The sequence below is a fragment of the Pantherophis guttatus genome, chromosome 8 (assembly GCF_059756535.1).
Source record: "Pantherophis guttatus breed Tessera chromosome 8, ASM5975653v1, whole genome shotgun sequence".
Lineage (NCBI taxonomy): Eukaryota > Metazoa > Chordata > Lepidosauria > Squamata > Colubridae > Pantherophis > Pantherophis guttatus.
Window position 1 is genome coordinate 58,603,508 of NC_142070.1, and position 26,360 is coordinate 58,629,867.

The following is a 26,360-nucleotide window of genomic DNA, read 5'->3' on the forward strand; positions in this document are numbered from 1 at the left end:
GACAGAACAGGTATGTACTAATTTTGGCATACGGAAAAAGCATTTTTAATTTACACTGGCATCATAAGATGCTACAGCAAGACTATGAATGTACACTAATTGCTTCTATTTCATTTGAAGTATCTTAGATATTTTTTTATTGTACCATTTTTCATGTTTGGCACTGCCTGGAGAAAGTTGGCATCAGAGGTGCTTTGTAAATATTGTAATTCAAATCCTGTAACATTAAATGAAAACACATAGTTCATCCTGTGAAAGGAAACAGCCTGAAGCAAAATTGAGCTGAAGGAGGATCCCAAACACTTTAAACACAGACAAGATGCCAGGGACAGAATGAATAACAGCACTGAAGGACAAATGAAGGATCCCAGAGTGCCATCTTGCAACAACAATAAAAATTCATATTTGGGCCAGGGATCCAAACACTGTGATGCACAAACAGCTTACTTCTTGTAAATCATATTTTCTAGCAAAATCAAAATAAAACAAAATGCAAAAGATTGCATAGTAAAGTACTAAGATACTGATAAACTGTTAAACTCACCATGCTGATGTTTAGGATTTTATGGATATTGAAGAGGTTTTCCAAGCGGAGAGTGGCATAAATGCCTTTATTTTCCTTGCAGTCACTAAAAAGATATATAGAAAAAGGATAAATCAAGAATTTGTTTCCAATTTTGGATCTGTTAGGATATGGTTTGAGCCTAACAAGTTGTCCAGGCAATATATGTGTTCTGTGACTTTAATATGAATATGTATTGTGTGACTTTAAAATTTTACTGCTGATTCATTGTAATGCTGAGTCTTGCTGTAATTAGATAATCACTAGTTGTAAATGTATTTAAGAAAGGTACTGTAACGTATTCAGTTGATGATATGCTACCATAGTGTGTGGAGTTGCTACCATTGTGCTATCATCATTGGATGGATCTGCTACCATCATGGTTTGTGAACCAGAGTGAGTTTGTTATTCTAACCAACTACTGTTTGTGTGGTAAGAAGATTTTTGTATCACTGGACTGATTTAACTGGCAAAGACTTGGATTGATTTAAAGACTATGAGATTGTTTTTTTCCCCTATAAAGTAAACTTTTGATAAACCAGTTTGCACATCTCTTATTCATTGCTCTCAGCAACGTTTCTCTGTGCTCTACACTCTGCTGGTTGGTAACACAACAACAATATCCTTAACAGGATCCTAGTATTTTCCATCAAAAATCTATTTAACTGAATACAGTATCAGTCTGAATTCAAAGGAATAGAAAGGTTATTTATTTCATTATATTCATTAAGTCTGCGCTCCCCTCTAACAACTGGGCAGCTTATAAAATCCCCAAATTTGCTAAGCAAACCCTTCCTACCTTACCTCACAAGCACATTTGAAGTTGAGAATTATTTGGACAATTTGTGATGACTCTGCTGTTCAAAAGGCAAATATTAGACAATTCACCCAAAATACCTAAAGATTTAGAAGTTTCAAATAATCTTTGGAATCTAATTAATAACACAACTATTTTTTCAAGATACTTAAGTATGAAATATTTCTGTGTAACTATAGAATTAATCCTTCTCTCTCAAAGACTCAAACATCTGATGGAATTCTTGACAATTTTTGGCTTATGAAAAATTGAATGGAAGTAGTAACTGATATTTGAGTCCTTACTTAGCTTCTGCTTCAAAGCAAGAATAATTTGACTGTCCAACTAGTGAACCCAAAAGAAGGAAACTCTCTCAGGAGCTTTGAATTCCCAAAAGTAAAACTTTATTGGATACACCATTTTGGTACTGAAGAATCAAAACCAGCTCTGATTTTCCCATGCAAATGCTAGCTTAGTTAAACAATAGCTTTCTTTTCTCCTGACCTCTCGGTGATCATATTATCTAATTATAAGACGTCCTTTTGTTATGGGAATAGTCCATCTCTTTTTCAAGCACCTGCAGTGGTGAACTGAATGGTTGCCAAGCTTTCACGGTCTACGCACATAATTTCAGCATTCTATTTTCCCCTTCCCTCCCCCAGTTCATTGGCAAGTTGAAAAGAATTAAAGTTTGAAATGTGCAAAGTGGTTCAATCTTGACATGTTGACCCCCTGAAGAAAAGGATACCTGGAAAATATTAAGCATACATTAACACTGTTACCTAGGTAGACTTAGCCTTTAATAATCTCCTCGGTCGTTGAGAGTATTTTGCATGGAACCTTCTTACTAACATGTCTGCGCTAATATTATGGGTCCCTACCCACTCAGCATCAGCTGAGGGATATCCTTTCCACTGCACTAAGTATTGTAATTTCCCGTTAAAGTAACTTAAGTCCAGTATCTCCTTGATCTCATATATTCCTCCCCTTCCCATTACAATGGGAGGCAGAAGCTCCCTTTTGACTGGCCTTAACTTAGAGTCTTGGAAGGATTTCAAGAAACTATAGTGGAACACTGGGTGGACTTGCTTGAGCACCTTCGGTAACCATAATTCCACTATAACTGGATTTATAATTTGAACAACTGGGAACAGACCTAAGTACTTGGGACCCAGTTTCTTACAAGGTTGGTTCAAGCCTCAGGTATTTAGTAGATATGTATACTTTTTCCCCAGTGCTGAACTCCTTCTGGAGGGCTCTTTTCCAGTCTGCCTGTTTCTTTTGTGACTCCCTGGCTTTATTCAGGGCTTTCTGCACATTTTCCCAGGCAGCTTTTAGAGTGTCCATCCATTCAGCTAATGTTACTGAGGGAGGAGGTTCCCTTGGAAATTCTGTCATTGGCACAAACTCAACTCCAGTACTTACTTTAAAGGAGGTGAACCCAGTACTACTATGCACTAAGTTATTAAAAGCAAAAGGTAGGAGCTCTGCCCAGTTTGTTTGTTGGTAGTTTACATAGCAACATAGGCAGGGGTGCTATTAAGCAGGTTCTGACAGGTTCTGGAGAACCGGTAGCAGAAACTTTAGTAGTTCAGAGAACCGGCAAATACCACCTCTGGTTGGCCCCAGAGTGGGGTGGGAATGGAGATTTTGCAAAATCCTTCCCCAGGAGTGGGGAGGGAATGGGGATTTTCAATTTCAATTTTCAATTTAATTCAATTTATATGCCGCCCCTCTCCGAAGACTTAGGGCGACTCACAATACATTTAAAATCCTAATAAAAAATATTTAAAAATTAAAAACATTAAAAACATTAAAACTCATTCATACCATTCATGGCCAGATCTCGCTGGATCGCAAGAGCGAGATCAATGGCCCCAGGCCTGCTGAAAAAGCCAGGTCTTCACCGCTTTTCGGAAGGCCAATAGGGTGAGGATGGTCCGGACCTCAGGAGGTAACTGGTTCCAGAGAGCTGGGGCACAGAGAAGGCCCTTCCCGGTGGGCCCGCCAGTCGGCATTGTTTAGCTGACGGGACCCGGAGGAGACCAACTCTGTGGGATCTTACCGGTCGCTGGGAGCTATGCGGTAGAAGGCGGTCTCAAAGATAACCTGGCCCTGAGCCATGTAGGGCTTTAAAGGTAATAACCAACACCTTGAATTGTGACTGAAGACCAATAGGGAGCCAGTGCAGCTCGCAGAGAATTGGTGTAATGTGGGTGTACCTAGGTGCACCCACGACAGCTCGCGCGGCTGCGTTCTGGACCAACTTTAGTCTCTGAACACTTTTCAAGGGTAGCCCCATGTAGAGCGCGTTGCAATAATCTAACCGTGAGGTGACAAGGGCATGAGTGACTGTGAGGAGAGCCTCCCGATCCAAGTAAGGTCGCAATTGGTGCACTAGGAAAACCTGTGCAAAGGTCCCCCTAGCCACAGCTGTCAGATGTTGCTCTAATCTTAGCTGTGAGTCTAGGAGGACACCCAAACTGCAAGCCCGTTCTGAGGGGGACAATTTCTCCCCCCCCCGAACCAATTTTGCAGTATCCTTCCCCTGGAGTGGAGTGGAAATGGAGATTTTGCAATATCCTTCCCCTGGAGTGGGGTGGGAATGGAGATTTTGCAGTATCTTTCCCCTGTCACGCCCACCAAGCCACGCCCACACATCAGTAGTAAAAAAATTTGAATTCCACCACTGAACATAGGTATTGCTTCACTATTATGTTAGCTCGTTCCACCACCCCATTAGTACTTGGATGGAACCCCAAACAAAGTCCCTGGATTGACCTTATTTGCTTTATGAACTCTCACCAAAACTTTGCTGTAAACTACATTCCCCAGTCTGAAATGATGCGCCTTGGGACTCCATGCAGCCAATAGATGTGCTGCACAAACATCTTGGCCAGACTCCGGGTTGAGGGAAGCTTTGGATATGCAATGAAGTGTACCTGCTTTGAAAACAGATCAACCACTATCCAAATCAGAGTACTCCCATTACTCAGACAATTCTACTATAAACTCCATGGCGATTTCTTCCCATGGTCTGAGGGGGTTGGCCACCAGCTGTAGAAACCCAGGAGTCTTCCCTGGCAATCACTTCAAGGACGCACATATCGGGCAGTTGGTTACATAGTTTTCTATATCTTTCTATATCTTGAGCCATCAGAACAGCCTCTTAGCTAAGTGAAGGGTCTTTACAAACCCGAAGTAGCCTGCCAGCTTTGTTGTCGGTTCTTTGTAGGATCTGGGTCCTCTGGCTGGCTGGAACATACAGTTTGTCTCCCTTCCACACTAGGTCCTCTCTCATCATCAGCTTGTTTTTGTGGTCCTTGAACCATGGATCTTCTTTCAGGGCTTCCTTTAGCCATTGGGTCAGAGCACTATCAGCCGGCTGAGGAGTGGCTAGTGGCTGCTGCCTCACAGAATCCTGCGCTGCCAGTTACCAGGAGGGGATAATGGAGTTAACTATTTCCTCCCAGATACTTTTGTATTGGGGAATCCAAGAGAGCACATCAGCAAATAAATTCTATGAAATCCTGGCAAGTACCAAAGGGTGAAATTGAATCTATTAAAGTACTGAGCCCATCGTACTTGTTTAGGGGACAGCTTCCTTGAGGTTTTTAGGGCTTCTAAATTCTTGTGATCAGTCCACACTTTGAAAGGGATCTTACTACCCTCCAGGAATTGTCTCCAAGTCAGTAACATCCATCAAACAGCATACGCCTCTTTTTCACATACCGCCCAATGTCTTTTGGTGTCAGTCAATTTCTGGGAAGTGTAGATGCAGGGTTGCAGTGTCCCCTTCGTATTTCCTTGGAACAAAGCAGCCTGCACTGCCACATTGCTAGCATCGGCTTGTATTACAAATGGTTCCTCTGGATTTGGGTGTTTAAGGGTTGGCTCCCCGCAAAAATCTGCTTGAGCTTTTCAAAAGCCTCTTGGCATTTCATAGTCCAGTTAAGCAGCTGGCTAGGCTTAGGTTTCACCCCTCTTCTGCCCGCTTTTAGTAATTCAGTGATAGGGAGGGCTATCTGTGCGAATGAGGGGATAAATTGGCAGTAGAAGATGGCAAAGCCCCAGAAACTCTGTAGTTGCCTTCTGGTCTGGGTAGCTTCCCATTCTAGTATGGCTTTCACCTTTCCAGGGTCCATCTCCACTCCCTCGCTGGACACGCGGTACCCCAAGTAATTCAAACTGGTTTTGTGGAAGTCGCATTTGGATATTTTTAGTGTAGAGCTTGGCTTTCAATAGTTTCCTTAGCACTTTCTTCACTAACTTTACGTGAACTTCCATCGTTTCAGAATAAACGAAAATATTGTACAGGTATACCAGCACCCCCTTATACAGGTGCTCATGCAGTATTTCGTTTATCAGTTGCGTGAATACCATGGGTGCTCCCTGCAGCCCAAAAGGCATCACCTGTAATTGGTAACACCCTAAGGGACAATTGAAAGCTGCTTTCCACTTGTCGTCCTCTTTAATCCTCACTCGGTAGTACGCTTCTCTCAAGTCCAGCTTGCTGAACATCCTTCCCTTGGCCAGATATCACAGCATAAGTGGGAAGGGTGACATGTTTTCCACACAGACCCCATTAATTCTTCGAAAATCCATACATAATCTCAAAGACCCATCTTTCTTTTCTTTGAAGAGTATCAGAGCTGCCATCCTAGATTTTGCCAGTTGGATGAAGTCCCTATGTCAAGTTTCCGAAAGATGCCCTAATTAATTCATGAGCCATGATCCAAACTTCAAAGGAAATATAGTGATTTATTAGGAGCACCATTCCGGCAATACTCGGATTAGTCAGGACTGACCCCACGTAGATTTATGTTCCCTTATGACCCTGTCTCTCCCCTCCTCCCTGGCCATGTCATAAATCACATTCTCCAATTAACCACTTTGGCTGGCTGTGAAACCTAACACCCTCCTTCTGAGTGCGATCAGAAAAATGTATGGAATTCACTTCAGTTCTCCCTCCCTCCTGCTCATGGCAACTTGAAAGCTTTGCAAGTTGACACCCTGTCTAGATTTTTATCCATGAAGCTTCTGAGCTCCTCCCCCTCCCTTGGGGTCATTGAGTACATCTTTGGTTTGGGTAATTTTGCCCCAGGCAGTATTTCAATGGCACAGCCAGTGGGGTGATGGGGAGGGAATATGTCTAATTCCTGTTTGCTAAATGCTTCAGCTAGGTCCTGGTACTCCTTTGGGATTACTGGCCCCACTTGGCCACTTTCAGCTAGTGCATTCATGGATTCTATGTTTTCCCTCCCCACCAACAGTGTTTCACCACCTTTGTGTGTCATCCCCATGCATTGCAATCTGCCTGCTTCACTCTTCAAGCGCCTCTTGTAATCCTTCCAGTCCACCACTGGATCCCACTTTTTCAGCTATGCCAATCCCAATATCATAGTCTCTGCCATTTTTGGGGTTACTATAAAGCGAATTATCTCATTGTGGCTCCCTGCCTTCAGGCTTACTGGCTCAGTTAGGCATGTGGTGGGGAATCCCCCCAGTGAGGGAGCCATTGTTCAAACTTCATAGGCTGCCTCAATTTTTTAAGTTTCAGTCCCATCTTTTCCTCAGTTCATAGGCTACCCAAGTAGTGGGTGCAACCCGAGTCTACAAGGGCAGTGAAGACCCTCCCTTGCTCCTGAGTGGGACACTAACATCTTCCACCTGGGCAGTTAAAGGGGCGATGGTTCCACTTACCATTGGATCACCCTCCCCTTGCTGTCATTCTCATAGAAGACCAGGTTGGGCTTGCTGAGGGTCACAGTTCCCTCCCCCTCACTGGAGGGAGGAGAGACCTCACGACCTGTTGCACCACCCACGTCTTCTCCTTCATCTTCCTCAGCACCTTCTTGGCTTCTATTGACTTGGAACCCTCAGCGCTGATATGGGTTGCGGGGCTAGGCAATTGGCAGCCCAATGGCCCTCTTTTGCACATCGGAAGCAGGCTCCGGGAAGGTGCTGTGGAATCTCCTTTGGGGTCAAGGGAGGGGCTGTTGGCCTCTTGCATGCCAGCAAGCGTCTCTCTTGGCCTTGTCAGGGATGACCCTCATGCGCTGTGTGTTGCTGGTACTCCAACAGGTCTAGCTCCACTGTGGTCACCAGCCGGTACCATGCCCTTACATTGTCTGGAATTCCCTGGGGCAGGCAGCTTTGGTACAGTTCCTTGTTTAGTCTGTCTCGGAAGTGACAGAACAGCAAGAATTCCAGCCATCCTTTCAGCTTCCCAGCAAGGCTGCAGAACTCCCGAATGTATTTGGCTACTGGTCTACTCCCTCGCCTTATAGTGCAGATCCCAGATTCTGCTTGACGGGCTTGGGCAGGGTCTCCAAATATAGCTCGAAGCTCATCCAGGAAGGCCCTTCGTCATGGAGGAATACCACCCAGACTGCTGCCTCTCCTTCTAGATTCAAAGTAATTGTGTTCATGCAGGCAACTTTGTCCAGGTGCATTGCTTCATATTGCTCCAAGTAGTTCCTGGTTCAGGAAATAGGCTAGATTCTCCAGCTGCCCATCAAACATGGCTTTCAAAGGCGGGGCTTCTCGGTCATCCCAAACCAGCACATAATCCGGCAACAGCACCATCACCTGTGGGACCGCTTGAGCCTGAGTTTCTGCCACTACATCAGTCCATCTCCTTCTCAAGCACCTGCAGTGGTGACCTTGATGGTTGCCAGACTTTCATAGTCCACGCACACAATCTCAGCATTCTATTTCCCCCTTCCCTCCCCCAGTTCATTAGCAAGTTGAAAAGTGTTAAGGTTTGAAAGGAGCAAAGTGGTTCAAACTTGACATTGACCTTCTTTCTCTTATTAAGAAACTACAACTTAAGGAAACAACATCCAACTTAAATAAATATCACTGCAAAATATGAGCATAAATTTGAAAGTGTAACACCTAAATTAAAAAGGAAGTCATTAATGAAACCGTAAGGTTCAACTGTAAATCTGAATCTCAGAAATGGCAGAGGGATTATGCCAGGTAGAATTTGTTGCTTTGTGTTGTTTTGGAGACTGAATTCCACAAGAGTTTACAAATCAATTTAATCTTGATTTGGTCTATGTAGCTATATATGTAGAGACAAAGTGTCAGTTTAATCCCAATGAATGGCTGAACGTTTATGAAGATGGAGAAAGTTATCAAATACTTTCTGACCAAAGAAATGCAAACCTTAAAGAATGAGTTTTACTGGGGTCATCACACTGTAACAAGAAGTTTCCTCAGAATCTTTGAAAATGTTGTTTGAAAATGGCTTCAGTATTATCTTTCTGCTCACTTGTCAACATTTTCAAATTCACAAAAACAACCAATTATCTAAGTTGATTGATTCTAGCACTGGAAATTCTTTTCTTCTTAGAACTGCTGTATCTATAAGAGATCCCTGAATCATTCCTGCAAAACAGGACATTCCTGATCACGCACAGAATTCAGGAAGCATACTTCTGTAATTTTCGTACCAGAGGAAGTCTGACATGAGGACATCCTTGCACTCTATTATATTATTAGAGCACAGAATTTAAGAAAGTCCATGATCATCAGAAACCATACTTCTGGGGGTCCCAAACTGGAAGACAGTTCATCACCCAAAAGAACAAAAGTGAGAGCAAGAGACTACATTGAAACTGAGGATTTTCCCAGTTCTAGCTGAAGAAGAGAAGTCAGCCAGAAAGTCAGAAAAAGGGGTAAGGTCAAGCATCCATTTGGACACTTTATTGCTATGGAAATGGACAAAAGGGAAGAAGAATCCCTTCCACCACTACAATCAAGAAGAGGAGGTGGTTCCTGGCTGTTCCAGTTATGGAGGGAAGAAGGGGATGATGCAGAAAGTGCAGGAGGCAAATTGGGAGATATTTCATTTTCAGATGGTTGAAGCTATACATGCAATCTCAGAGAAACTTAATTATACAATAGGAGCAGAAAAGAGTGAAAATTTACCTGTAAACTTTTTCAAATGTCAAGTCAATATCTGGGTTTTTCAGAATGATGCCAGATAAATAGTGTTTCCACTGCCGATTAAGCAAGTAGGGTGTGTCCAAAATCTAAAATGCAATTTAAAGAAGATTGATTTATAAATCTAATTTGGCTTCTACAAACAATGCACGTAGTCCTTGATTTGCGACCACAATTGGCCCCAAAATTTCTGGTTTTAAGTGAGACATTAGTTAAGTGAGTTTTGCCCCATTTTATGACCTTTCTTGCCACAGTTGTTAAGTGAATCACTACAGCTGATAAGTTAGTAACCCAGTTAAGTGAATCTGGCTTCCCCATTGACACTTGTGAGAAGGTCGCAAAATGTGATCACATGACCTTGGAACACAACAATGGTCATAAATATGAACCAGTTACCAAGCATCTGAATTTTGATCACATGATCATGGGAATGCTGCAACAGTCCTAACTGTGAAAAACGGTCATAAGACAACATTCTTCAGTGCCATTGTTGCTTTGAACAGTCAATTAAGGAAACTGTTGTAGGTCGAGGACTACCTGTACTCAGAAATTTCGGGGTTTCTTTTTACTATAACTTGTTTTGCAAGTAACAAGATCACTGAACGCTACATTATATAATACCCATTTCCCAAACATAATGGTAATATTTCACAGAGTGGCAAATTTACAGTGTTTTTAGAGGCCATATTATTCATTAACCCTTATTGAAGCACAATATAGGAACTTAGTTTAGATCAAGTGAAGTTATTTAAGCAAAAGTAATAACTTGGAATGACTGAAAAACTGGGGAATCCAGTTCATATCTAATTTCTTCCAAGAAGTTCTTTCAAACTTGTTTCCTCATTTGTAATATATGGCTAATAATATCACCATCTACTTTACAGGAATGCTTTAAAGGTGATACAATAATGACTGTCTTACATCTACCTCAAGCTATAACTTGGTACCACAATAAATTATATGTTAGGGTAGGGGTACCCAACCCCGGTCCATGGACTGGTCCCAGTTGGTGGCATGCCAACAACCGGGCCATGAAAACAAGTGAAACCCATCTGTGGAATGCAGGCAGCACACAAAACCATGCCCCCTCTGGTCTGCGGAAAAACCTCTCTCCACAGAACAGGTCCCTGGTACCCAAATGGTTGGGGGCCGCTGTGTTAGGCATGCTGTCACTTCCTACTTGCTGGTTTGTGGCAGTGGTGAAATCTGAACCAGTTTGCTACTGGTTTGCTGGCCGTGCATGTGTGCTGCATGCCAAGCGCACGCTGTGTGTGTGCATGCACAGTTTGCACCAAACTGTGCATGCACAATACACACCAAAAGGAAGCTTGGGAAGGTAAGTAGAACAGCAACGGGGGGGGGGGGGAATCAGCTGTGCCATGCAATCGTCCAAGCCTTTTTTTTTACTTTTTTAAAGCATTTTTTTACTACCTATTCACCCGAACAGGTAATAAAAAAAATGCTTTGATGATCGCGCGTCGCTCAGCTGATTATCAGGACTTTTTTTTTTTTTACATTTTTTTACTGCACCGGTTCAGCGAACCAGTAGCATTTTTTACTACCGGTTTAGGCGAACCGTAGCATTTCACCCCTGGTTTGTGGACAGGCATAGCTAACAATCCACAGATGTTTCCAGCTGTGGCTTGGTTATAATTCTGAATCAAGAACTTGGGTTTGTTCCACTCACAGAAAAAGCCAAAGAAAGAAGCAAAATGAGGTGGTTAATGACCCAGAAGTGACCTGTCATTTTCTAGCTGTGCATTTCATGGAACAAACAGAGATTGAACACTGCTCATCTACAACAAAATTAAATTATGGCCTTACATGTTGTATGAACATGCAGAATATGTCAGGGTTCCAAGTAACACCCCCAACTAAGTAAGACTCTGAGGCAGGCATTTCCTCAAAGTTCCATTTTATTAGAGATGTCATACTGGCACATCTGACAGGATATTTTATGAAGAATTTTGAATGTTTTACAAGTGCTGATAAGTAAGTTTTCCAAGGATCTTGCCCAATAATCACAGACACGATAGGCTTTGAGTTCAATGCATTTATTTACTCCATTTCTTTCTATTCAGGTACTCATTTGGAACTGGTCCTGGACTTCTGCGCACAGCCTTATATATGGAGGAGGTGGAGTCAAGGTAAGGAGGGGTTATGGGAAGGGCTAAGTGAGGGAGGAGGGATCAGTGGGTCAGTCTATGCAATGGTGTATACACAGTTAGGCATTTACTCGTAACAAATTCCCCTCTAAATGCCTAACATTCGGGGTTGATTCTGTGCCCGGCATGGTCACCCCTAGTTTTGATGTGAGATGTGTGTGTTGCTTGTTTGGTAATGGTTTCGTTAGAATGTCCGCGACTTGCTCAGAGGTTTCACAATGTTCGGCCCTAATAAAACCTACATTTGATAACTGCCTGACATGCTTATGCTTGATGTCGATATGTCTGGATCTCTGACCCACTGCTTCTGCGTTGGAGATGTCTATGGCTGCTTTATTGTCCTCGTGGATAGTTATAGGATAAGCCGGTTCGGTCCATATTTCAGAGAGCAGATCATCGAACCACACTAAATTGTTAGCTGCCTTTGATAGGCAGATGTACTCTGCTTCTGCCGTGGATGTGGCAACCAGGTTCTGTTTGCCAGTATACCAGTGTACCGGGCAGTTATTGATAAGGAACATGTAACCTGATGTGCTTTTCCTGCTCTTGGTATCACCTACCCAGTCAGCGTCCGCATAGCAGGTCAGCGCCGGTTCTTTGGATTTGGATGGTTCCAGGCATAGGTACGTGTCTATGCTATGTTTCAGGTACCTGATTACTCGCTTCACCCCTTCCCAGTGGTATGCCTTGGGTTCACTGACATGCCTGGATAATAAATTAACAGCTAAGCTGATATCGGGCCTTGTCCAATTGGCAATATACAGGAGGGATCCAATGACAGATCTATACAAGGTGTTATCCTTAAATGACTCCCCCTCTTCGTGCATATGTTTCAAGAAGTCTGTTTGCATGGGGGTTTCGCATGGCTTAGCGTCCCTCATGTTGCATCTGTGTATAAGTTCTAATATTTTCTCCTTTTGAGAAACCTTGAACCTGTTCTCTGTTTTCTCGATTTGTACTCCTAGATACTTATTGACTTTCCCTAGGGTCTTGAGTGTGAATTGTTTCCCCAGTTCTCTGGCGAATTTATCGCAATTTTGCTTGTGCTGCCCCATGTACAGGATGTCGTCTACGTAAACGAGTGCGTATTCGATCGATGTGCCCTCCCTCTTGACGAAGAGGCAGAGGTCTGCTGATGTGGCAGTAAAACCCATGTCCCTGAGTGTTTTGGCTAGGCATTCATACCATCTTTCCCCGGACTGTCTTAAACCGTACAAACTTTTGTTTAGTAGCCAAGTGACTCCCTCTTTCGCGCCTTTCCCTGGGGGTGCCCTGACATATATTTCTTTGTCTAACTTCGCATGGAGGTATGCGGTTTGAACGTCAAATTGGTAGACTTCTAGGCCTAAGATAGATGCAACTACTAGGGCGCTTTTGACACTTTCTGCCCTAACTGTGGGTGAGTAGGTATCCGTGTAGTCGTCTGGATACCTTTGGGCGAACCCCTGAGCTACGAGCCTAGCCTTGTAGAGGGCCTTGTTGTCTTCGAGTTCCTTGATTTTGAAAACCCACTTCGTGCCTATGAGTGTCTTATCGGCTGGGACCTTAGAGGGGGTGTACACGTTCAGTTCGCCCAGGCTAGCCATCTCCCTTTCCATAGCTTGCTCCCACTTATCTCTCTCTACCTGCGGCAGACTAATGATTTCTTCGTATGAGTTGGGTGTTGTTCTATTTGGGTGAATGGACATGACATAATCTTTAAACCTCTTGGGCATTTTGTTTCTGTTGGGTCTGATAGGTCTCATGGGTCTTGTGTCGGTGTCGTGCATGTATTTGGCCTCCTTCTCTGTGACCGTGTCTACCTTGATGATGGGGTGGTCTTCCTTCCATCCCTTGGTGGCTACCTCATGGTGTCTTGGTCTTTGTCTGTCTTGTGTATTTGCTTCTAATGTGATGGGTTTGCTTTCGTCCCTTGATTCGTTTGTGTCTTCCTGTCTGATGAGTGTCTCGTTGAGGTGTATCTTAGACCAGTTGGCGTTCTCGTGGAACACCGCTGTTCTGGATACGATGAACCTGTTGTCCCTGTCAATGAATCTATAGCCTTTTGTGCCTGGTTCATACCCCATGAACCTTAATCTCCTGGAGACCTTGTCTCCTTTTCGCCTCAGTTGCCTGGGGATGTGCACATCCGCCGTGACTCCAAATATGTGCAGGTGCGCAATCTTTGGTTTTCGGTCGTACATCACCTCATAAGGTGTTTTCCCTATTACGCTAGACCAGAGTCTGTTCAGCGTATAATTTGAGTAGTTGAGAGCTTCCGCCCAGAATGGCTGTCCTAACCCCGCATCCTCTAGGGCGCATCTCATCATTGTTTGTAGGACTCCATTCCTCTTCTCTGCGACTCCATTTTGGAACGCGGAAAAGGGAGAAGTCTTGTAGTGTATTATCCCGTGCATCTTTGACCAGTTCGAGAATTCCCTCGATAAGAACTCAGACGCCCTATCTGTCATTATTTGCCTTATCTTTGTGTTGTGTTGCGTTTCCACTCTCTTATAAAACTCTTTAAATTTTTGGAATACCTCGTCTTTATGATTAATGGTATACACAAAGCCATAGCGGCTGTAGTCGTCTACTATTGTCAGAAAATATCTCCTTTTGTATTTTATAGAGGGTTTCATGGGGCCCACAATGTCCATATGTACCAGGTGGAAGATAGAATTGGTAGTACGGGTGGCTTTTCTAGGTCTGGGTTTGGTTTTTAACTTAGATGATTTACATATAGAACACTCTAAGTAGTTTTTGCAGTTTTTTATTTTCAAATCACTGGTACATTCTGTCATTTTTTGGATGACTGGGAAGCTGGCATGGCCCAATTTTCTGTGTAGCAAATGGGCGCAGTCATCGTGAATGGGTTTGCCTATTAGCAATTTCCCTCTGTGTGTCGTGTTGCCTTCGGTGGGGTCGTCTTCCCTGCCCCCCTCTGCCTCAACATGTGTGTTGACTCTATTCTCAGTGTTTTCTAGTTGGGCGATAACTTGGGTCTGGTTATTCTTTTTAGGGTGGAGGTATGTTAGCCCTCCATTAATGACTATTTTGCCGATGCTTTCCCTGTCTCTGGTCAGGTAGGCTTCTCCCTCTTTGAAGGTGGTCTCTATGCCCATGTCCTTGCTCAGTTTAAGCGGTGCTAAAATGTTGTGGGGTATTTCAGGTATGAGTAATACCCCCTCTACTTTGCCTATTCCGCTTATGAACGTGTTTCCTCTCCCTGTCACTAGGACCCTGTTTTGATTGGCCACCTTAATGTGGTAGTTTTCCTCTGTGAATGAGGTCAGTATCTTTATGTCATGAGTTGTGTGGTTGGTGGCTCCCGAGTCGATGAGCCATGCTTCTCCTTCTCTGGTTTGTGAGTGTGTGTTCTCCCCGATCCCATACATGGACCCTGGTCGGCTCTCCCTAGAGCTGTCCCTACTTCCCCTTCTGTTCCTTGGGTCGGGGGAGTCTCTGCGCCTGTATCTGTTGTCTGATGGGGATCTATCGGGGAGCCCCAGCTTCCTGCCTTCCCTTTCCCTTTGGTAGGTGTGGTTCCTTCCCCTTGAGTTTCTTGGGCAATCCCGTTTGTAGTGATTCTTTGAGCCACAAGTGAAGCATTCTGGGTAGTCTAGGTTCCTGGTTTGGAACTCAACTTTCTTAGTTGGCCTGCTGTCCCTGCGGCTGATGGAGCGGTCCCTCCTTAAGCTATCTTCTGCTATTATCCTATTTGTCAGTGACTCGAGTGTGAGGTGGCCTAAGCCTATGCTATCCAGCTGCATTATAAAATTGTCCCAGCTGGAGTCCAGGGAGTTGATGACTATGCTCTTCATGCTCTCTTCGGATATATCCTCCCCCCTTTGTATCAGTTCAGTCCTTGTGGCATTCAGGTTCAGTATATGTTCACCCATGGGAGTCCCTGCTTTATGCCTGGCAGAGTGGAATTCCCTGGATATCCTTGCTGTGGTGGCAGCGCTTTTACTATAGAACAGATTAAATATTCTCTGCTATATCTCAGACACAGTCAGATAATGGCTTAGGCTGGGGTATACACCTGGTGGGATACTTGCTATAATTAAATAGTAAGCCCTGTGATGCAAGCAATCTGTTTCTAAAGTCCAAGGTTTTGTGGGGGGGGTCATCAACTAAAAACAGTAGATCCTCTTTTAAAAATAAAACCTGGAGTTGGTGATTCCACTGCATGAGGTTCGATCCGTCTAATTTAAGAGTGGGAAAGTTAGCTGGTAAATTCCCTGAGTTGTGTGATGAATTACTCACAGTCTGTTGCTGCCCATGGTGTCTCAGGTGAGGGAACTCACAATATGGCTTGGGTATGCAGTTTGCAGCTCTGTACAGACTTGGATTTATGTTCCCTCCTTCTCTTCTTGCTGGAGCCGACTGAGCACGTGCGAGGCCCATTTCGCTACTGTAGTCGATGGGGGAGTAGCTGGCTGTTGCTGCTCTTAGGCCTCGGCCTAGGCCTCCAGTTGGGGGTCCCATCTCACTCCTGGGGTGTCCAGCTTCATCTCTGGAGGCAGGCATTCATCGCTGGGCGTCCGGATCCATGCAGGGGGCTGGAGAGAGGCGAGGAGGTCGTAAGTCGAGGACTTCTGGGGTTCTGAGGCGTGGCGGCTGCGGTGGGCCCCGATCCTTGATTGCTGGTCCCTGGGCACGTGAGTAGGCCGGGCGGAGGCCGCATGGGGGTTGAGTAGCAGGTGTGGCCTCTTCCCTTCGGGCCTCTTATGCTTGGTGCTGCGGGTGCTGGGTTCGAGTCCTGCTATCATTTTCTGTATGATGTCCTTTAGTTCATCTCTCTCGGGTGATCTGTCTCTGGCGTGCCTGGCTGCACTTTCTTTTGGCCTCACGCTTCTGTTTGTTTGGTCCAGTTCCTCCATCTCTGCCATCAGCCTGGTGGTGGACCTTGTGTTCATCCTTCCTTCCATTTCCGATTTTGGTTCTGTTTATTGGGCATAACCGTCCTCTGCTGCCATTTTGATAAGTAAGTTTTCCAAGGATCTTGCCCAATAATCACAGACACGATAGGCTTTGAGTTCAATGCATTTATTTACTCCATTTCTTTCTATTCAGGTACTCATTTGGAACTGGTCCTGGACTTCTGCGCACAGCCTTATATATGGAGGAGGTGGAGTCAAGGTAAGGAGGGGTTATGGGAAGGGCTAAGTGAGGGAGAAGGGATCAGTGGGTCAGTCTATGCAATGGTGTATACACAGTTAGGCATTTACTCGTAACAAGTGCATAACAAACATTAGAATGATCAGAAAAGATATGGAAATCCATGATTATATAGAGTGTCCTACTTGGAATAAAGTCTTGTCATCAAACGATTCACATATCAGCTTCTCCATATTTCCACCGGCAATGAAAGTGACCACCACTGTCAGCATCAGAACCCAGGAGAAGAGGAAGCTGAAAGTAACTCCACTGATGGAAGAAGGGGTGGTAGTTGGGGGGGGGGGGAGAGAGACAAGAAAAAGCATTTTAAGAATACTGTACATCCTCTTGTAAGTATTTTAACAGCCAATTTAGACTAAGGAAAACAATTTAAGAACATCTATTAATTCAGAAGTATGCAATGATTTTCCAGTTCAAAAATAAGTCTGTAAGTAAGGAGAAGGAACAATGTAGAATCTTCTTTGCTGAAATAGCTTTGCTTGAGAATCTGTAAAAACAGCAGGACAGAATGCAAAACTTCTAAAATACAAGAATTTTGAATCTCATATGAGAAGGTTTAGCATTTCTTCCACAATTCTATTAAAGCACTACTATATTCTGAGAGAGCATTCAAAAGGCATCTCTCTTTATTCTACCAGAAGTTCAGGTAGGTTTCGAAAGGCTTGTTTTTTAGGGAATTGTAAGTCTGTAGTATATTTTTTACAATTGAAGAAGTGTTTTTTAATTGTTTACAATTCACAAGAAGTTACTATTTAGAAAAGGTGTTTTTATCAAAAGATTGTTAAAGGGTCCATCTTACATATAAAAATAAGATGGATTCCTCCTTTTCAGAGAATACACTAAAATATTCCATTTAACTCCATTTAATGAGATGCTGCTTCTGCTTTTGCATATCAGTAAGATCTCTTCATGGGTGAGTCATTGGAATGGTTACCACCTTAAAGTGACCAACATAATTTTTTAAATCTGGAATATGACACCTCTTGTGAGTTTATGATTGCTTTAGGCTATAGGTAGGGCCAGGCACCACAATTGTACCTGCTTTAATTTACATATATTTAGTTGAATTAAAGTTAGTTAAATACAGTTAACATAAGAACTAGAGAGTCAGTGGTTAAGGCATCAGGCTAAAAACTACAAGACCTTCAGTTCTAGTCCTACTGTAGGCACAAAGCCAGCTGGATGAGGTGGGCCAGTCCCTCTCTTTCATCTCTAGGAAAGAGGCAATGGCAAATGACTTCCAAAAGACCTTGCCTAGAAAAGTACAAGGACTAGTTCACGTGGTTGCATATATACACATAGAAAGTGAATGTAACTCCAAAGTTCTATAATGTTCTCAGTAAAAACCAAGGCAAAGTTTTCCTCCTCCTTCTCGTCTTCTTTTTTTGCATTTTATCGTCCAAGTATATTTCTTCAATGCAATTATCTTAACCTGGGGAAAAGATTAAAAGGGCAAGAACTCACGCCATCAGGAAATTTCCTCCAGTATTTGAGACACAGCCTCTGGTTGTTGGTGTTGCATTTTTGTCATAGTCACACGTACCACATAATAATCCCAGGTAGAAAAAGACCAGGATCAGGATCACCATGCAGCATAGGATTAAGCAGGCCAGCCACCTAAACAGAGTAACAAAAAGATGATTCCAAGATCAATCAAGAGCCAACCACATTTCTCTAAATTTCCTATTCTCATTCAAGAGTATTAGAATTAGACTTAAAGTTTTCTTGCATTTTAGAACCTTTTTAATAAAAGGAATGAAGATGAACAAATACACTGTAAAATTAAATGGTTAAAGGAATACATTCAATTTGAGAAGCCTGGACAAGGATAAAAGTACAAGTTTAGCTTAGCTTGTGGAAGTTGGATGTTGAGGATCTCTCCCTATTGCAAAAGTGGACTTGGAAGATTATAGCTGGTTCTACATAATCCAAGTTTGTATTATTTGCTGCTAATAAAACATTAATAGCAGTTGTATCAGGGGTGAAATCCAGCAGATTCTGACAGGTTCTGGAGAACCGGTAGCAGAAATTTTGAGTAGTTCAGAGAACCGGCAAATACCACCTCTGGCTGGCCCCCGAGTGGGGAGGGAATGGGGATTTTGCAGTATCCTTCCCCTGGAGTGGGGTGGGAATGGAGATTTTGCAGTATCCTTCCCCTGCCATGCCCACCATGCCATGCCCATCAAGCCATGCCACGCCCACCAAGCCACACCCACAGAACCAGTAGTAAAAAAATTTGGATTTCACCACTGAGTTGTATGGATATTCTGTGCTGCCAATAAGCTCTTCTTTGCATATTAATGGCAAGAAACACTATTAACGGTGCTGTGCAACTGAAGATTTAAAAATAGATTATAGGGTTTCAAAGATTTAAAGGAAATTTAAGAGCCAAAACATTATTTAAAGTTTTGTCAAGACTGGAACTATCCAAACAGGAAATACTGAATCTATCTATATATAGCATAACTCTGGAATGGCTTGAGCAATTTCAATCAAACTTGGTACACAGATGATTTACTCTCTGGAAAAAAAATACTGTAGGGGTAAGGCACCCCTCGGGGTGTGTGTGTGTGTGTGTCTGTATTCCACCATAACTGTGGAACGGCTCAAGCAATTTCAACCAAACATGGTACACAGATGACTTATTCTCTGGAAACAAATACTGTGCGGTTAAGACAACACTAGTGTGTGTGCGTGTTTCTGTGTCTCTGTGTGTTCCACCATAACTCTGGAATTCCTTGAGCAATTTTAACAAAACTTGCTACACAGATGACATACTCTGTGGAAAAAAATACTGTGGGGGTAAGACACCCCTAAACCCGTTTGTGTGTTCCAGCATAACTCTGGAAGAGCTCAAGCAATTTCAACCAAACTTGGTACACAGATGACTTACTCTCTGGAAAAAAAATTGAAAAATTTTTGGAAAAAAATTGAGACTTGCATTCTCAATCACGATCAATAAGTCACAGGGTCAGTCTATTAAGTACTGTGGAGTGGGTTTGAGATCACCATGTTTCTCCCACGGATAACTTTATGTTGCTTGCTGAAGGGTGGGTTCACCACAGAATTTATTTATTCTTGCTCCTGGAGATGAAACTAAAAATGTTGTTTATAATCAAGTTTTGTCTTAAATTAATATTATACTTAATTTGAATAACATTTTATTTTATAAGTTGTAAACTGTGCTTATACTTGTTAAAACCCTGTAAATAAAATTGCTTTGATTTGACACTAAAGATATAATTCATTCCTTTTCCTGTCTAATACAAGATTGGGATAAATAAATACCCGGGCAACGCTGGGTAATCAGCTAGTATCTACTGTATATAAAAAAGGATCTATGTATGTATGTATATATATACGATTGAGCATAACTCTGGAACGACTCGAGCAATTTCAACCAAATTTAGTACACAGATGTCTTACTTTCTGGAAACAAATACTGTGGGGCTAAGACACCCTGATGTCTTTGTGTGTGTGTGTGTGTATGTTCCAGCATAACTGTTGAACACCTCTAGCAATTTTAACCAAACTTGCTACACAGATGATTTACTCTCTGGAAAAAAAATACTGTGGGGGTACCACACCACTAACACCCCTCGGGTGGGTGGGTGGGTGTATTCCAGCATAACTCTGGAACGGCTCAAGTAATTTCAACCAAATATGGTAAACAGATGACTTACTCTCTGGAAAAAAATACTGTAGGGGTAAGACACCCCTAGTGTTGTGTGTGTGTGTGTGTCTGTGGGTGTTCCAGCATAACTCTGGAATGGCTTGAGCAATTTTAACCAAACTTGCTACACAGATGACTTTCTCTCTGGAAAAAAATACTGTGGAGCTAACACAACCCTAACAGCCTTCGTATATGTGTTTGTGTGTGTGTGTGTGTGTGTGTGTGTGTGTGTGTGTGTGTGTGTTCCAGCATAACTGTGGAACGGCTCAAGCAATTTCAACCAAACTTGGTACATAGATGACTTACTCTCTGGAAAAAAAATACTGTGGGGGTAACACACCCCTAACACCCCTCAGATGTGTGTGTGTGTGTGTGTGTGTGTGTGTGTGTGTGTGTGTCCGTGTGTGTTCCAGCATAACTCTGGAACGGCTCAAGCATTTTCAACCAAACTTAGTACACAGACGACTTACTCTCTGGAAAAAAATACTGTTGAAGTAACATACCCCTAATACCTCTCAGGGTGTGTGTGTCTGTGTGTGTGTGTGTGTGTTCCAGCATAACTTTAGAATGCCTCGAGCAATTTAAACCAAACTTGCTACACAGATGACTTACTTTCTGGAAAAAAATACTGTGGGGGTAAGACACCCCTAACACCCCTCGGGTGTGTGTGCATGTGTCTGTGTGTGCGTGTGTGTGTTCCAGCATAACTCTGGAACGCCTGGGCTGCTGAAATGAAAAGGAATGAATTATATTTATAGTGATAGTTATATTTATACAGCGATAGTGTGCATTTTGTATTCAAGTTCTGTTAAGATACAGCCTGTTGTGCCTTAAAATGGCTTCTAATGTACATCACAATGGAATTGCCATGGTAACGGCTTCACAGTACTCCACAAGGGGGCAAACAAACAAAAAATAACCCCCCTAGGCCCTCAGCTTCAAGCAAAGAGGGCAAGTTGTCTGGGGAGGTGGCTGCTAATGCAGAAATCACCTGTAGAATTTTTCCCATGCTGTTGGCCAGGGCAATTAGGTCTCTAATTCTCACCACACTGAGCGATGGCTTTTCATGTCTAATACAGGATTGGGATAAATAAATACCTGGGCAATGCCAGGTTATCAGCTAGTTGTTTATAAAACAAACAAGTTTTTAAAAACATGTATCTACAGTTCTCTATTTGATATATCCACTCATTTTTCCTTGTCCCAATACTTACCAGTTTTCATGATAAGTGAAAGCTTTTCATGGGGCAGGAGCAGGATTAAAAATGTCTCACTTTTGAGAACCTGAACATGTGTTTCTCTTGCACCTCCCTCATTGCTGACCACCAGAACCTCTCTGGTGTAATAATTCTTCACTTCTTGGCTCCTGATCTTTGTTATCGCTAGGCACGAGAAGCCTATTTCAGAATTAGATTCCAAGATGTCTAATTTCCAGTGCTTCCAGTTTCTGGGGCAGAACAAGGCAGCTGAAGTTATATGCAATTTATACTAATTTAAATGTACCTGAAGTAAAAATAGACCTAAAATGTTTTGGTTTTGAATATTGCTGCCCTGCATGTTTTTCTACAGATCATTGTGTATTTGCATTGTGCTCACAGCTATGCTTCTCCAGTTTAGCTAGATATGGCTAACCACTTTCACTATGTAATAGGCATCCTCTTGTTTCAGCTGGAAGTAACAGTTTTACTGGTATTGATCTTCAATAATACTTATAGAATAGCCTCTGCATTTTTTCATCAAAATAATATGCACATACCTGTAGAAATCATATTGCTCCACTAATGGAAAATAATCTTCAACATACGCTTCACTCTGAGTGAGATATATCGTGAAATCTGTTAGAATCTCCTGAATGGGAAGCTTTTTGGTAAAGGCTGTGATGTTTGAACCAACATTTTCCAGGATATTTTTTATATCTGAAAAGGATGAATGCATGTTAAGGATTTCAATTACACTTGCCACAAACAAAACAGACTTATTGGACTTCACCTTTAAAAGCAAGCCTTTAATATTGCAAACTCACATACTGATGCAATGCTTAGGTTTGTGCAATCTTTCTACTGCAGCATGTTCATTCCAATGAAACAACAGCCTTATTCTCACCAAGGAGACAAGTCTGTGTCTGCTCCCATGACCAAAAGCCTACCTAATAAAATATGAAGGCATTTAATCATGGAAATTCTCACCTGCAACCCAAATGCAATTCTTCTACTTTAAAGAGAACAACATGGGACTTCAATAGTTACAGTGATTTGGCTAAAACATTTGGATCTGATTCATTCTGCTCATTCATTACCTTTTCTAATAAATCAAGGCTCACGTATTTTCTTACTACTTGGTATTATTATTTTACTTGATATTATTCAGAACAGGTAGAAGCCAGCATTTTCAAGTGAAACAGGCTTCCAGCACTTATGCTCCTGATGCTCTGGGCTCAACTCTTATCTGCTCATCTTTACTTAACATTTTTCAGTCTAATTGGAGCCCAGAGTAATCAAGAGTTCTTTTGAAATTTGAGGAAAAAAATAATACAAGAGGGAGGACCTGGAAGGAAGAAAAGGGTGAGATGACCCTGGGAAGCAGGAAGACTGGCAACTGGGAAATGAAGCATCTGAGCTATTGAAAGCAATGGGATAAGGCGAAGAAGTCTAATGCTGTTCTCATGGTCTTGACCTTACTGAGAATATGGTACTTACTGTAGTTCAAAATCACTCTGTTTGATCGATCATCCAAATATTTCCACACAAGTTAACATATTTAGGCATGTCTAAACCAGTTCATTTGGTTTTTTTTTCTCCAGTCTTACATTTACATGGAAAGAATTCTAATTCTGAATTGAGATATGTATCTTCAATAGCAAAAAATATAAATAAAATAAAACAGATCCAAAGTCACTGCACAAGCAGGGCTAGAGGCAATAGTGGTTATTTTACTTGCTTTTAAATGTCATAAACATTTGTGCAAGAAACATTCTGGTATGTTACCTATATGTTGGTAATAGAGCTTGCTTATGGAGATATGGACTTGCAAAGAATATGGCAGCTCTACTAAATCTTTATAATAGGAAGGACCATAACTGTCAATATGTATTAAAAATGTAAAATTTTAAATCCCATCAGTTTCTAGGATATGCTAAAAGCAATGTATTAAGTCTCTCTGTGAAATTGAATGCCCCTCAAAATCTTTTATCTTTTGCCTTCAAGAAAATCTATGAGGAATTATGAGAAAGAAATGAACTGGGAGTTTTAGAGATGAAACTAGATGTATTTTAAGTAGAAATAGCATCTTCATTTGCATTGCAAGCAATACTTGACTTGTATATCAATATTTGGTTGCAGATATAAAATCTGATTTTTCCCCTTAGTGGCAGGCTAAATATACAGTTTTAATTAAAAATAATTTGCATATCAGCACTACCTATGATTGGCATTTTAAAGCTTTGCTATGAGAAGAAACACATTTTTTCACTAGGAAGAAAGTGGCATGCAATTTCCAGAAAAGCAATGGGGCTTCTGCTTAATGCACATTAAACATAACAAAGTAATTGCTCTGCTTTTAATATCTCCCTGGTTGAAAAAGACATTCTGGGAATAATTTCATTTTCATAATTTAATTTTTCATTTTTTGACAAAGCATGCATATGTTTACATATACATTATTTCCATGCTCTTTCAAAACTTACGAGGTACAGCTGCTTATAATGGCAGAATGGATCCATATGCAAGAATGAAAATAGAAGAGTTTGTTAATAAATACTTTCTTTGGTTTTCTTTATAGCATGCAAGGACTTAGCTCATGAAAAAAAGTTATAAACTACTAAAATTGTTACTGGAGTAGTCAAACAGAGGTTCACAGGCCAAATCTAGACCTAACAATGAATTTACCTGGTTCTTGAAGAATTTCAAACATTAATTTGGGAATAAATATAAAAAGTTTATATGAAAAGGAAATTTACTGGAAAGGAAATTAATTCATATAGAAAGTGCAAAGCAATATTTAACCTTTTCTTGAATTGAAATATCTGAGAACTGATAATAAAGAGAATCCATGATCAACCTTTCTACATAGATTCTATACCACAGCTTTGTACATTATTTTTACCTTTTACATCAAAGCATGGAGAGATGAGAAGGACATCTCAGTACCATCATATGCTTTATTCAAACCTTTCCCTACATCAGCCTTGCTCCTCAAGACAGACCACATTCTTTCCTTGGCCTTTCTCCTTTAGATTCTCATGTACCTCAACAACTACTTATGGTAAGTCAATATCACTCTTTAACAATATTATTATTAGAGTTCATGGATAATGTTCTGATTTGGCTTTGTTTTGGGGAATAATTGTAAATAGGCTGGCACTAATAAACCACACACATCAAGCAGGGAGATCAATAGAAGAATCAGCTAAGAAATCTTGTGAATTACCATGCACAGTGATTCACAGTGCTCCAAGCACTGTTCATATTTGGTTACTGCCTCTTTAGCAACGTCCATTCTAACAGCTCATAAGAGCACCTTATTCCTGAGCAGACACTACAATTGTTCTTTTCAAAAGGAAATCTTCAGGCCATGATGTAAGCAAACTCACATCTTAAATCAGGAATCAGGTTTACATAGCTAAATTGTTACTATTCCCCTTTCAAATTCCCCTATTCTCTATTTATTGCTTCCCTCAATAGCTTTTTCCCACAGCTTTGCTATGATTTTATGTGTCACATAATGAACACACTCCAATCCTAAATAGCCAAGATTAAATTGAAGCAACCCTAGATGCCTATGATTGTAAAATGCAGAACAATTCAGAATCACCAAACTTTGATATATTTAGTGTTATCGATAGAAAAGAATATTTGTAGATCAGGGTTGAATTATGGGATCCTTGGTGCTCTCTGAGCTTGGTTGCTTTCCTGCAGATGTTTCATTATTAAACTAAGCAATATCATCAGTGCGGAAGATGTTACTTTTGGTGATGAAATGTCTGCAAGAAAACAACCAAGCTCAGAGAGCACCAAGGACTCCACAGTATATCTAGAATCTATTTAATAATAGGCCTATATTTTAATAGTTTTTTCTCATTATTTTATTTATTTATTTATTTATTTATTTATTTATTTATTTATTTATTTATTTATTAGTTCGATTTATATGCCGCCCTTCTCCGGAGACTCAGGGCGGCTTACAATGCGTTAAGCAATAGCCTTCATACTTTTGTATATACCTGCTTAGTAGGGCTTTCGGGCCACCCGAGTGGTGTTCTTTTTTTTTATACAAAGTCAGCTTATTGCCCCTTATTGCACAATCTGGGCCCTCATTTTACCTACCTCGGAAGAATGGAAGGCTGAGTCAACCTTGAGCCTGGTGAGATTTGAACTTGCAGTAATTGCAGGCAGCTGGCAGCTAAGTGCTACTTAACAGCATTTTAGTCCACTGCGCCACCAAGGCTCCTTTTTTTAGGAAGTTTCCCATTTTTACATTCAGTGCTGTACTCCAATCACAAACTTTTGCAGTCAATAAATTAATCCCCTAATCTTCCTTACCTGACAAAATATTCTTTGTTTGATCCCGTACCAGTTCAGGAGTATCATTAAATGCTGCATAACCCTGGAATGAACACATTCAACAATACCTCAATTACAAAAGATAGCTTTTATTTCTGTATTTAAGAAGAGGCAGACTAATCCTTGTTAATGTAACTCTGTACATTACCACTCCATTTTAATTTTAGAAACTGAAATAAACTGCAAACAGAATAAGGGCACATTCTTACTCCAGAATCCACCTAAATTCAAACATTCTGACCACTGTGTGAGCTCACTGAAGGTTCTACTTATCAGCAGCATCTTAGGCCTGGTAGAAGAATAGGTGGATCTATGTTCTTAGCCCTCATTACCTCAAAATAAAAAAAAATAAAAAATAAAACTAGAAGATGACTGGCTTTTATCAGGCAAAAACTTTACCATGGACCAATTTAAATTCAGCTCTCTTCCTTTATGTTCTTGAGGTATGACATGAAGGGGAAAATCACTCTTCTTCTCTAATATGTGAGAGGCA

At 41.6% G+C, this 26,360-nt stretch overlaps 1 protein-coding gene across 4 annotated transcripts in view; it reads right to left on the bottom strand.

Annotated features, from left to right (window-relative positions):
* The window catches only part of PROM1 (prominin 1), a 257,556-nt gene that overhangs the window by 77,479 nt on the left and 153,717 nt on the right, over positions 1-26,360 (bottom strand). For all 4 annotated transcript variants that reach the window (XM_060690886.2, XM_087875259.1, XM_060690887.2 and 1 more), the window contains 6 exons: positions 25,847-25,910; positions 22,066-22,225; positions 18,101-18,253; positions 16,762-16,885; positions 9,297-9,400; positions 545-629 (listed from right to left, as the gene is read on the bottom strand). In XM_060690886.2, coding sequence (XP_060546869.1) covers positions 545-629; positions 9,297-9,400; positions 16,762-16,885; positions 18,101-18,253; positions 22,066-22,225; positions 25,847-25,910 — 690 coding nt within the window. The remainder of the gene's footprint in view (positions 1-544; positions 630-9,296; positions 9,401-16,761; positions 16,886-18,100; positions 18,254-22,065; positions 22,226-25,846; positions 25,911-26,360) is intronic.